We start from the raw sequence: 13063 nt of genomic DNA, 5'->3' as shown, positions 1-13063 counted from the left end.
ATCACTATATTATTGGGTAATCTCTAAACCACAGAGCCTCTTAAGGGAAGAAGTGCTTGGGGACCACTCTCCAGGGGTTGTTGCTGATTCATGAGCCAATCCATTATGATTTTGTCTTTCTCTGAAAAGTTAATTGCTAGAACAAGGGAAACTGAGATTTCACCCACAAATTGCAGAATCAGGGCAGCACTGAAAAAGGAATGAGGATTCTTGGTATATAGGTCACAGCTCTAAAGCTGTCACACCTCACAAGGTGCTTTTGAAGAGGTTCCCAAGACTGTAGGAGAAGGCGTTAAACCTTAAAATAGGAGGTTGGTGATGAAGCAGCTGTTTTGGAGGTAAGGAAAGTTCAGACCCTAGACTAAAAGAAGTCTCTAACTGAAAAGACTGCACTGTAAGGATTGCCTGAAGGCAAGTTTTATGTCTTTTTTTTTTTTGGCCTGTGGAAAGTGAAGTCCAATGTAATCTCTACCTGCTGCTACTGGGAAGGATGGGAGATAAGGAATAGATGACAGACAGGAGGATCCTACAGCCAACTTGAAGAAGCCTACAGCCATTGGCTCCATTATACTAGTCAGTGCACAACCACATGGTGAAAAATTCCTGATCTTTGAAGAACAATCTAAACAAATTGTTATACAGACAATTATACAGACAGGTAGGAAGGGAAACAAGAATTCAGAGAAGCAAAGTGATTGACCCAAGGTCCTATCACTGGAAATTAGAAGAGTCAGGAACAGAAATAAACTATCAGGCTACTCCATTATCCATCCTATTAAAATGTGTCTCTACCTGTTGCTTCTGAAAAACATAAATTTCTCTAATGTCTGATACGTGTTTTCAAGTGGATCTCACAGAAGTAACTCAAGACGTTTAGAAGTCAACTTCAAACATAGTTTCATAGTTTCACAGTTTGTAGGGTTGGAAGGGAGCTGAGCAGATCATCAAGTCCAACCCCCTGCCATGGCAGGAAAAAGTTAAAGGACTGGCCTACTTTCAAAATAAAAAAAACAGTCCTACTCCTTCCAGCACCTTCAGTTTTATGTACCCCCAAGGCTGGGAGACCATGGTAACTGCAATCTCCCAGGCCTGAGGGTACGTAGGACACCTTACCCATAGGAGCTTGCTTCTTTCCAGAGCCCAGGGAGCCCAGGATAGGGCTTCCACTACACTGACAATGAGGCATGATGGGATCTAATCTGCAATCCCACAGTCATGCCTCCTGCAATACATGAGTGGCATTGCAAGAGGCACAACTGTGTGGATCGTGCGTTAGTTCCGACTGCACCTTTATCTGCAAATTTAGAGGGGCTATAAGAGAAACAAAACATCTCAGTTTCGTTTCTCTCATAGTTCATTTTTTATCACTGATGTTCTTAAAATAGCATTTGTCAGCTCTTTTGGTCTTTATTCAGACTAATTCCCAAGCTCAAGCTCTGTCACCATTTCTGTGCATGTACATAGCGATGGCCACCCAAATACTTCTCCACAGTTCCCCACTTTCTATTCATTTCACCTCTGTCCTATATAATTTATACATTGTCTTTTGTACTCTTTTGTATTACATCATAATAGAAATATTACTGATGTAAAATAAATAGAATTATTCAACTGAAGTTTTAGAAAAATGTTATTTATGTAGAAAAAAATCATTTCACATCCTTATGATAGTACACTAATAATTTTTGGTGCTCCATAAATAAGCCTTCGGCAGTTTAAGAAGTATGATGTATATGATTTAGTTGCAATGTAAAATAGAAATATCTTAATAATCGCAATATACTGTCATTTCTCTATTAAATGTAAAACATCCAGTAGTTGAATACAGAACAAGAAAGCGCCCCCGTAAAAAATCTAATTAAATCTGTGATTTATAATGTTTAGTGAAGAAAAAATGTGTTCTGATCCGAGTTTGCACAGTTGCATAATGCCAGTTTTTCATGGAATGACAGAACTGAATAATTCCAATTTATGCACTGTTTATTCTTATTAGGCATCAGTAGGTTGCTATTCACTCATGCTTGCCTATATTTGGCCACTGCCTGAAATAAAGAAAGTTCTGTAAAATAACAAAGCTTTTGGTTTAACTGGTTAGGAGCTTTTATTTTAAGCTAGGATAGAAGATTATTTCATACAAGGGTTAAGTGTATAAGGGTTTCTTAGTCTTTGGCACGGGGATAGGGAAAACAATAAAAAGAGACACAAACAGTATCTCCTTCATGCAAAAATGTTTCAGAGCAGAGTTGGCTTGCTTTGGCCTGTTCACTGAAAGATGGCATACCAAGCCTTTTCCCAACTTGATTCAAAGGTAAAGTAAACACCAGAGCCAACAACATTGGAGCGCTACACTGTCTTTCTGGAAGAAGAGAAGGAGAAGCACAGTTCTCTAGCGTGACTTAGTTTTCCAAAATCTTCAGGCATCAGGTTCTATTTTCTCTTTATTTTTAGAGCGGAAACAGATAAAAAGAATACACAATATTTCCACTTAAGAACATCCAAGCTGTTAATTCCTCTTTTCTGCAAACCCCGGTGAGCCTGGATGAAAAGCTTTTCAGCTGGTAAGCCAAGCAGATTCTCAGGGCAACGCAGGCCCACCCTTCAGTCCCCTTTGATACAAGTCCCCTTTGATACACCTGTCTCCTGCCTTATTTGGGGATAACAGCATTGGCTGTAGGATCGTAGTAAACTTTGGCTGGAAGGGTCATCTAGCCCATCCCTTTACACGTGGTAGAACCATCCCTAACTATACCATTCCAGTCACATTTCTGTCTCACCTGCTCTTGAAAACTTCCAAGGATGCAGATTCCACAATTTTTCTAGGTAGCTTGTTCTGGTGCTTGACCACTCTCATTGGCTAGGGACAGACATTACACATACACAGAGGACTAGAAAAGGGCCAATGTGGTCCCTATTTTCAAAACGAGGTAACTATAGGCCAGTTAGCCTCATTTCTATCCTTGGGAAAACCTTTGAAAAAATTATTAAGTAACACAGTTGTGGGAGTCCAGCAGGAAAAATAATGCTGAAGGGCAACCAGCATGGATTCATAGCAGGTAGATCCTGCCTGACTATATTTCTTTTTATGACCAGGTCCCAAAATGCTTAGATGCAGGTGTTGAAATAGATGTCATCTATTTGGATTTTAAAAAGGCCTTTGATATAGTGTTGCGTCGCGTTCTTATAAATAAATTAAGTGGTTGTGAAGTAGCTTATTACAGTTAGACGCGTGGAGAATTGGCTTATGGGATGCACCCAAAGGGTGGTGGTGGACAGGTCATTTTTGACCTGGAAAAATGTGGGCAGTGGAGATCCCAAGGTCCTTCAACCACTTTTGTTCAATATCTTCATCAGTGACTTGGATAGGGGCATGGAAAGCACTCTGTCCAAATTTGTGGACAACACAAAATTATGGGACAAAGTAAACATACTGGAGGGCAGGGAGCAGATTTAGGTTGATTTGGACAGATTGAGAAAGTGGGCAGAACAGAACAGGATGCAGTTTAACAAAGATAATTACAAAGTGCTACACCTAGGGAGAAAGGATCACCAAACACACCTACAGACTGGGAGGTGACTTTCTAAGCAGCACAGCAACAGAAAGGGATCTCAGACTCATAGTCCAAAACAATTTCATAGCTGGTAGGGGCCTGAGCAAATCATCAAGTCCGACCCCCTGCCATGGCAGGAAAAAGTCCTGGGGTCAAATGAACATGAGTCATCAATGTACTGACATGATAAGTAAAGCCAACAGCACTCTTTCATGCATTAGAAGGTTCATCACAAACAAGTCTAAGGAGGTGATGAATCCCCTCTATGTGGCATTGGTAAGACCACAGTTGGAGTACTGCATCCAGTTCTGGGCCCTGCACTTCAAGACGGATGTGGATAACCTTGAGAGGGTCCAGAGGAGAGCTACTCGTATGGTTAAAGGCCTGCAGGTAAGATGTTACGAGGAGAGATTGAGGGCCCTTCCACAAAAGAAGGCTGAGAAGGGATCTTGTGGCTGTCTACAAATTCATCGGCAGGATAGGAGGTGGCAAGGAATAGGGGATGCTCTGTTTACCAGGGTGCCCCTTAGGGTTACTAGGAACAATGGCCATAAACTGACAGAGAGCAGATTTAGATTAGATATTAGGAAAAACTTCTTTATGGTGAGGGTTATCAAAATCTGGAATGGTCTTCCAAGGGAGGTGGTGCTCTCCCCTACCTTGGAGGTCTTTAAGAGGACACTAGACAAGCACCTAGCTGGAGTTATCTGACCCCAGCGTTCTTTCCTGCCCAGGGCGGGGAGTCAGACTCCATGATTTACTGAGGTCCCTTTCGACCTTAAAAATCTATGAAATCTATTAAATAAACTGGTTTAAGAGTTCAGAAACTAGTTTAAACCTGTAACAGAACAGATGTTTAGTGTACATAAACAAGTTTGAAAACGGCTGAAACTAGTTTGAGTTAAACCTGGTTGAATGTAGTATCAGACTTCACTGATTTGGGTCAAACCTCTTTATGCAATGTCTACCCCAGACCCCTTCCTGGTTTAAATTAAACCAGACTACCCCAGCAGCCTGGCATGCTCTCTGGGCTGGGATCTCTGCTCCACAGCAAAGCTGGCCCCTCCCCTCTGCTGACTGGATGTCCTCACCAATCCCTGCTAAGCAGGGATTGCCCCATCCCCTCTGCCTTACTCAGACACCTCTCAGCATTAGCTAACATACCACATGCTGGCTATGGTCCGTGCTGTGGGAGACCAGACAAAGGCAGACAGGACTGTGTCTGCTTAGGGCTTTTTGGATGTCTAACAGGGTGTTGGTAGCTGGCAAGGAGCAGGTGTCTCCTCTTGACTTGGCACAGTGCCCCCTTGATGGCCCAGCATTCCTCAAAGGTGGACAACATCCGCCAGAGGACCGTGTGCTTGAACTCAAGTGAGAGGCGGGCCTGCTGCAGCAGGTGGAAGAGCTGCAGAGCGTTGTTTATCCCAGTCCTGGTGAGCTGGTTTTGCCGGCTCTTCAGAGTGGCCATCTTGGCCTGGCCCACCAGGAAGTTGGCCAGGTTGACTTCGGCCCACTCGGCCAGCCGGCATGGGAAAAAGTAGATGTAGGTGTCCTCTGAGAAGTTCCAGCCCAGTGCCTGAAGCAGCAGCCCGAGGGTGGCAAAGAGCGGCCGCAGCCAGGGACAGTTGAGGAAGGCATGGAAAATATCTTCTTCCAGCACCCCTGGGCAGAAGGGGCAGGCCACTGAGGCCACCGGGTCCAGGTGGCGCACAAAGCTGCCAGTGGCCAGGATGCCATGCACCAATTTCCACTGGAGGTCACTGGTCTTCTTGGCGGTGGGCATCTTGTACAGTGTGCGCCATGCTGGGGTCCCAGGCCACGTCAGACACCACTGCCACATGGTGTTGGGGCAGCTAGCCAGCACCTGGGCATGCTGGGTGTGCACCACCCATGTGTAAAGTCCTTCCCGGGGCAGTGTGCTGAAGGGGCAGCCTGTATTGCTTCTGGGGGGCACAGGGAGCCTATGCAGTGTGTTGGGCCAGTCAGCCAGCTCACTGGTTATTGCTGGGATGACCAGCAGTGGTGGGAAGGGATCACCTGTGGCATCCACAGTGGGGAGGGCCTGGTGAGCCTGGAGGTAGCCTTCTAGGGTAGTCGCTGCTTCCATCAGGAGGGCGGCCCTAATGGCCTGCAGAAGCTGGCCCATGGTGCAGATAGAGTGCAGTGCCAACCGGGCAGCCAGGGCTTTGGCTGACAGCCAGCCTGACTGAGCAGGGTCCAGGAGGTGCCCCAGGGGGGTGGTGTGCGCTTCAATGAGAGCAGCCACAAGGCTGGCGGAGGCCAGATGGCACGACATGCTGCAGGGACAGGTTGTGGAGCAGGAGCTCCTGAAGCACTTGCGGGAAACGCAGGCACCTGGCTTGGGGACAGAAATGGAAGGCAGCCCGCCAGACCCTCACCATGCTGTGGTAGAACGGGGGAAGGACTGCCCCATTCAGAAAGGCGAGGTTTGGGTAAACAGCTCCTGGTCAAAGCCAAGGTCCCCGACTCGGTGCAGGAACCGGCATGCCAGCTGCTGCCATGGGAGGTGGCGCTTGGCATACAGGAGTTGCTGAAGGGCTTGCAGGCAGTAGGCAGCCACCCTGCTGGCCAGGTCAATCAGGCTCTGGCCCCCCTCGGTGGTGGGCAAGTAGAGGGCAGCTCACAGGAGCCAGTGGTGTCCATCCCAGAGGAGGTCCATTAGGAGCTGCTGCAGTCTGTCGAGTAGCTCTGATGGAGGGTTCAGCACAGTGCAGCCGTGCCACAGGGTTACCACCACCATGTTGTTGGTGATGAGGACCCGGCCATGGTAGGAGACAGCGAGCAAGCACCAGCACCAGTGCTGCAGGTGGGCCTCTACTCTCTCCACCAGGTCCTCCCCTCCCTCCACCAGGTCCTCCCAGTTGCAGGCTGCAAAGGTCGGCAGCCCCAGGAACACTCCTTGCTAGGCAAGGCCCCCCGGCAGGTCTGGAGGTGGTTCGCTGGCCCACAAGGAGTGTGTCACTCTTGCCCCAGTTGATGCAGGCCGAAGTGGCAAGCTCATAGGTGCATTGGCAGTCCACCAGGGCCTGCATATCCTCCTGGCTGCCCAGGACATCGTCTGCATATGCCATCAGCTGGACCAGGAGGCCAGTGGTCAGGCCCGGTGCCGGTGGCAGGGCTAAGTCAGTCAGGCAACGTCACAGAGCATGCAGCAATGGTTCGATGGCCAGGGTGTACAGCATGCTCAAGAGGGGGCAGCTCTGGCATATGCTGCGACGCACTGGGAACAAGGAGCACAGCATGCCATTCACCTTGAGCAGGCTGGAGGCGTTGTGTTACAGGACCTGGAGCGCTGCGATGAAAAGAGGCCTGAAGCAAAAGCCTTGAGGGTGCCAAGCAAGTACCCATGGTTGACGCAATCAAAGGCCTTCTCCTGGTTCAGGGAGACCAAGTCGACGTCCAGGCCAAAACATTCCACAGCCATGAGCAGGGCATGCAGCAGAAACAGGTTGTCCTGGATCATCCTGCCCAGCACACAGTAGCTCTGCTCGGGTCCGATGACAGAGGCCATGATGGTGCGGAGATGGTTTGTCAGCGCCTTCACCAGGATCTTAATTGGCGCACAGAAGGGAGACGGGCCACCAGTTCTTAAGGCAGCCAAGGTCCCCTTTCTTGGACAGCAAGGTGAGCACTGCCCAGAGGCAACTGGTTGGCTGGGTCTTGTCAGCGAGGCTCTCGTGGAAGACACGGAGGAGGTTGGGCCCAAAGAGGGCCCAGAAAGCTTTGTAAAATTCCACAGGCAGTCCGTCAAGGCCTGGGGCCCAGCCTGGGGCCCTGCCCGAGGCAGGCCCCCCCACCGCAGCCTCGAACTCTGCCAGGAAGAGATCTTACTCCAGGGCCTTGACCTGAGAAGCGCCGAGGAGTGGCAGGTCCTTATACAGCTGCTGAGCGGCATCTGGACAAATAGGATCAGCTGCAAACAACTCCCGATAGAAGGTGATGGCATGCCCCTGTACTACGCCTAAGTCCATGAGCAGCCGTCCCTCCGGGGTCTTGAGATAGTCCAGTGTCTTTGCCATAGCCCACTGCCTCTCCAGGCCAAAGAAGCAGCCAGCTGGGGCATCAGCCTCTGTCAGCTTCTGGCAGTGGGCACATATACATGCACCGCAGGCCATGCCCTCTGCCAGCTCCCGCAGGCATTTCTTGTAGGACCGAAGGCTCTCAAGGAGTGCCGTGTCATTGCTTGCATGGAGCAGGGCTACCTCAAGCTCCGCCAATGCCTCCTCCAGCTCCTGGGTGCGGAGGCGGATCTTACTTGCCATCAGCTGGGAATACTGCTGGCAGAATGCCTGAATCTGGATCTTCCCCATGTCCCATCACAGCCGCCAGGAGAAGTACTCTGCTTGCACAGCCTCCCAGCTCCTCCAGAGGTGGGTAAAGCAGTCCCTGAAGTGGGTGTCCTGCAGCAGGCTGATGCTGAGGCACCAGTAAGGGGCCCGCGTGCGTGCTCTGCCAAGCAGACTCAGTTTGCAGCAGACCATGGCATGGTCCGAGAGACCTGATCGGATGATGCGGCTGCTGCGCAGTAACGGCAGATGGTGCTGGGCGATGTAGAGGTGGTCGAGGCAGGCCATGGTGATCCCACTGGCACTCATCTTTGCCCAGGTGTACTGGTACGCATCAGTGTGGAGGACCTGCCAGGCGCCGATGAGATTCGCTGCCTCCAGCACGGTCCACAGCTTGCAGGCCAAAGGCAGGTGCAGCTCTGGCCGTCAGGTCTAGCAGCGCGTTGATGGTGCAGTTGAAATCCCCGCCCATGAGGAGCAGGTCATTGTTCTCACTGGCGTCATGCAGGAGATCACCCAGGGTCTCTAAGAAGGCTAATCTCTCTCTCCTTTTGGTGGTCGCACAGATGTTGATGAGGAGCAAGTTCTGGTGTGCTAGGGTAACGTGGACGGTCAGCAGTCAGCCGAGGACGACCTTCCATGCCACCGCTGAGTAGTATTGCAGCTGCGGCGAGAGGAGGATCGCCACTCCTGCGCTGAGGTTGATGCAGTGGCTTACAAATAAGTGGCCTCTCCAGGCAGCGTGCTAGTCAGTTTGAACATGCATGTCACTGTGCGTCTCCTGGAAGAAGGCTATCACCAGCCACTTCTGCCACAAACCCTCCAGGACAGCTGTCCACTTCACTGGGTCCCTGCAGCCACTGGTGTTTAGTGAGGCAATTGTGGTAACCGCCATGAGCAGGAGAATAAAGAGGAAGGATAGGCAGAGTACAGGTGGGAGACGAGGTGACAGAGGAGGGCAAAACGACAGAAACAGGGGAAGGCTTATCCTTGCCCTACCCTATTCCGCGGACCCACCTTGTCCCCACACCTCCCTCATCAGGTCACCGGAAGGCATGTTGATGCGTGCCCAGGTCCTGGTGCATAAATCTCACCACATCACTAGTGGCACAGACAAACCGCACGGGGTCCGGGCACCATTGCCAGATACTCTCTGCCACATTCCTCTGGCCCTTGGTCTGCTCCAAGACATTGAGGAGGCCTCCATAGCTTGGGGCCACCCAGGGGGGGTTCTCCAGCAGGAGCTAGATGTTGCCGACCGAGAACTGGTGAGACCGGTGAAAGTGCCCTTAATGGCCAGGATCCCTAGCAGGCCCCCATCAGTATCTGGGTCAAAGACCATCTCTGGGAGATCGATACCCATCTGCTTTGGGGGGGAAATGTCGTCCTGCTCCCAGGGCCGCTTGCAGTGCTCAGAGGGCAGGCACTCCATCTCCTCCTCGTTGGCCTTTGTGGGCAGGGGAGTGGGCGGGGGGGGTGTTGTAGGACCCTCTGCTGTCTCCTGTGCCTGATGCTGGGGAGGCGGTTACTCTCTCCCTGGCTTGCTGCTCACAAGCCCCATGAGCTGGGATGGGGGCAAAGGGTTGCCAGATGTCGCTGGGACACCTTCAGTCATGCCCTGAGGTGGCGGGGATTCCAGGGGACCAGGCAGGGTGGGGTCCGGTTCCCTGGTTACATTTTCTCTGGCACTGTCAGAGGTGGGCCCCAAAGGGGCAGAGGCTCCTTTAGAAGTTCCCTTTTGACTCTTGCTCTTAGCTTTCTTGGGAGCAGGTGGCACCACCCCCCAAAGTGGGTGGGCTAGGCTGCTTGGGGTTTGCCACCTCTGGGTCCACCACCTCAATTGAGGCAGGGGTGGAGGGAGGTGGAGGGAAGGTCTCTGTTGTTCCACCCGATGAGGTTCCAGTGCCTAAGACACTAGCTACCCTAGGTGGAACTGGGACGGGTGGGAGAACGTCCCAGCCCCTCCACCAGGTGAAGCCCCTGCACTGGGGGGGGCAGCCCCATCAGGCAGGGGGAAGGTGGGGGAAGCTGAGAGGGGACCACGGTCACCCCACCCAGTGGGGTGCCAGTGCTCGGGGCACCAGCTGTCTCAGAGGGGACTGGAGCAGAAGGGAGGAAAGAAAGCAAGAAAAACAACAGAATAATTCATGAAAAGTTAAGATAAACTGCCTACCTCCAACCTTTTACAGAAAATATATAGGTAGAGCTATTTCAAATATAATATTGTTCACATTTTGCCTGGAGGAATAGGCTGCTCTTAAAGAATTCTGTAACTTATTGCTTTGGGGAATTAAGAGAAAGTTAGTGATGAATATAACTTTCTATTAAGCAATTTTCTTTCTTTCTTTCTCAATTGTGCACAGCCACTTATGAGCCAGAACATAACAGCTCAATCAAACCTTATTATATCAGTTTTACTTGAACCCTACCGAAATGCACTGAGAAAATTCTGATATTACCTCAAGACTTTGAAAACCCTTTTCATAAATCATTTAAAAAACTTGAAAGAAAATGCATATTACAGGTACCTTTTTGTCTTCTTTTAATTTCTTTTCCCATATAGCATGAGCAACAGGAATGTACTTGTTGTCAGTTACATAACAGTTTGCCATAAGGACGTGCTGGAGTTCAGTACTGGGACTCATAGCTTTAAGAACTTTCTCAACATGACGTAGGGAGACTGTGGTCTCAGTCTGTATGCCACCGCTTACAAGCTGCATAGTACAAGGTACTAATGCAATCTGTCCAGCACAGTAGAGAACATCTCCAATCTAGAAGATAAGATAAAGAGAAAAAAATTAGAACTGTTGGGGAGTGGATGGAGAAGAGGAGGTTGGAAACAAGCATTTCCCTTTTCTAGATATTCCCTTGCACCACAAAACCATATTTGACTTTGCTACAAATGAAGCAAGTATGCCAATCTAAAGGTCACTTTTGACAGAGATTTAGTTAGTCTCTAAATGTACGTACGGCATTGCAATAAACTTCAGCCTAAGAGTTAATACATGGATGGTCAAATGTGCATAATCGTCTTCAAATGAATCAGCTGTGAACTGATGAGGTAAGTCTAGAAATATGTAAATTTAACCTTTCACAATGTCACAATATTTCCCTGGAACTACTGAAAGGGTTTGTGTAAAGTTCCAAGTAAATTTGTTTACAGTCTGTCAACTCAGGTATACAGAAAAAAGTGGAACTTTCTACTCCTACAATATACAGACAACAGTATTTTCTTTATAACTTTAAGGAAGGCATGCCAAGGTCATCATTCCCTGCAGTGCACCCTCTGGAAAAAAATAACTATGCTTTACTTTAAGGTTTGTTACTTTTTCTATAACATGCCAGAGCTCAAATATGTTTCCCATAAATTTAATCAGAGTTGTGATTTGATATATTTTATAACGTTTAATCTTTGATTGTTTTGTTGTACTTTTATAATAGTTTGACTTTGGTCTGCTGCTGCTTTTAATTTTAATTTATTTAGGTTTATACAAACAGTAAAAATGTTCAAATCCCTAAAATCATAAAATACAACTTAACTAGAGGGCAAGAATAGAATTCATCATGACCAACCACAAAGGAATAGGAAATTGCAGACCAAAAATAAACTGAAGCGTGTTACTGGGACTTACAGAGATACTTTAATAATCACTCAGAAATCAACTAGAATACTCCACAAGCTCTCACTACTTGCCAGATATAATGCTCATACAGGGTGTATGCCACAAATGTGTGCTATTTTTGGGCTACAAAGTGGCTATTTTAGCTTGCTTTAGAGAAGCTTACCTGGCAACACTTGAAAGGACTTATTCTCTTTAGCACAGCTAAGAGAAGGAACCTGAGTTCCTATTATCCAGACATCTTAAAAACTTATTACAAAAACTTAAGATAAATATGACGATCTATCACATTTTTCTTCTATGCATTTTTTGAACAGCAAACAGTAAATGTTACTGCATATCAAGAGAGAAAATGAATAGAGAAGTGGGATGTACAGTGGGTGTAAGCAGCATTGAAGTGAGCCGAAAAAGCATATTGCTGCAAGTAGAGAGGGGGAAAATGGACTGTGCAAGAAGCCTTTATGAGAAATTGTGCGGAACTTTTGGTATAAGCTGCATAAAATCCTCAGAAGGCTAAGTAAAAAAGAAATCTGTGTCCTGGAAGACACAGCAATCAAACCATGTGACAGACCCATATGCAACTCCAAATCTGTCCTCGTAACTGTCTCTGTCTCACAAAAGACTCACACATGTAACTATTGGAAGAGTATCTTACACAATTTGGCATACAAGTTCTATGATTAGCAGCTGAAGAGGGGGAGGAGGCAGAGAGGAAGCATAATAGATTAACTGACACCCATCAACTATCTTTTTAAATTGTTTAAGATATCTGAAATATTGTTTTGATAATGCTATATATAACCCTAAATTAAAAAAAAAGAAAATGCAAGCAATAATTTGGTTAAAAAGAACAAATGGTCTTCCTTAAAAAAGTGCTATTTTAAAATATGTGCCATTGAACAAGGGAGTCCAGCCAGCTATCAAGTGGCATATTGACAAGATGAGAAGCAAATCTAGAAAGATATGATTCAGAGGGGCACAGGTTTATTTTTTAAAAGAGCCCTTTGTTCTCACCTTTACTAAGTTAAATCCTAGGAGAAGGCAAAGCCCCCAGGGCAGGTAATTTATATTCTTCTATAGAAAAATCTCCCCAGCATTATTTCTCCTTCTTCCCCTGTTAGGCCCCTGGCTTTACATGCATCACCATGTTAATTACTAGATAGACAGAAGAGCTGTTCAACCAGTTCACTTCCCCTATTCTTGAACAGATTGTTTGAGACATAATATGAATACTAATTAATGATAAAATATCTGTCAGTGTTTTGAAATATGGACTAAGATAGCACTTTCTTAAAGTCTCCTGGATAGTTCTAATACAATTAACCCCACTGGTCATAAGCAGGGTCAAAACAAATCTCTGAAAGATTTGAGCAAAACTGGCAACAGTTTTGGCTCAAATTCAGTGGGAATTATATAGAAATCTTTAAAAAAAACTCAAAAAACCAAAAACCTTTCCCCCTCTCTGTTCTTAACATACTTGTTTGCATGTTAAGACATAATTAATTGAAAAACAGTATTCCCAAGATGCTACCATGTTATAAAAAGGTGGGTGTAAGGGGGAAAGGAGGGAAAATGCACCAAAACAAGG

The 13063-nt window shown here is 47.5% G+C and overlaps 1 protein-coding gene across 2 annotated transcripts in view; it reads right to left on the bottom strand.

The window, feature by feature from the left end:
- DPH6 (diphthamine biosynthesis 6) overlaps positions 1–13063 on the bottom strand; it is a 409504-nt gene that overhangs the window by 124392 nt on the left and 272049 nt on the right. For both annotated transcript variants that reach the window (XM_090033519.1, XM_090033518.1), the window contains exon 13: positions 10384–10626. In XM_090033519.1, coding sequence (XP_089889645.1) covers positions 10384–10626 — 243 coding nt within the window. The remainder of the gene's footprint in view (positions 1–10383; positions 10627–13063) is intronic.

The sequence above is a fragment of the Crocodylus siamensis genome, chromosome 2, assembly GCF_052110815.1.
Source record: "Crocodylus siamensis isolate JL-2025a chromosome 2, ASM5211081v1, whole genome shotgun sequence".
NCBI classification, from domain to species: domain Eukaryota; kingdom Metazoa; phylum Chordata; order Crocodylia; family Crocodylidae; genus Crocodylus; species Crocodylus siamensis.
The sequence above is the reverse complement of the archived record's forward strand: the minus strand, read 5'-3'. Positions and strand labels throughout refer to the sequence as shown.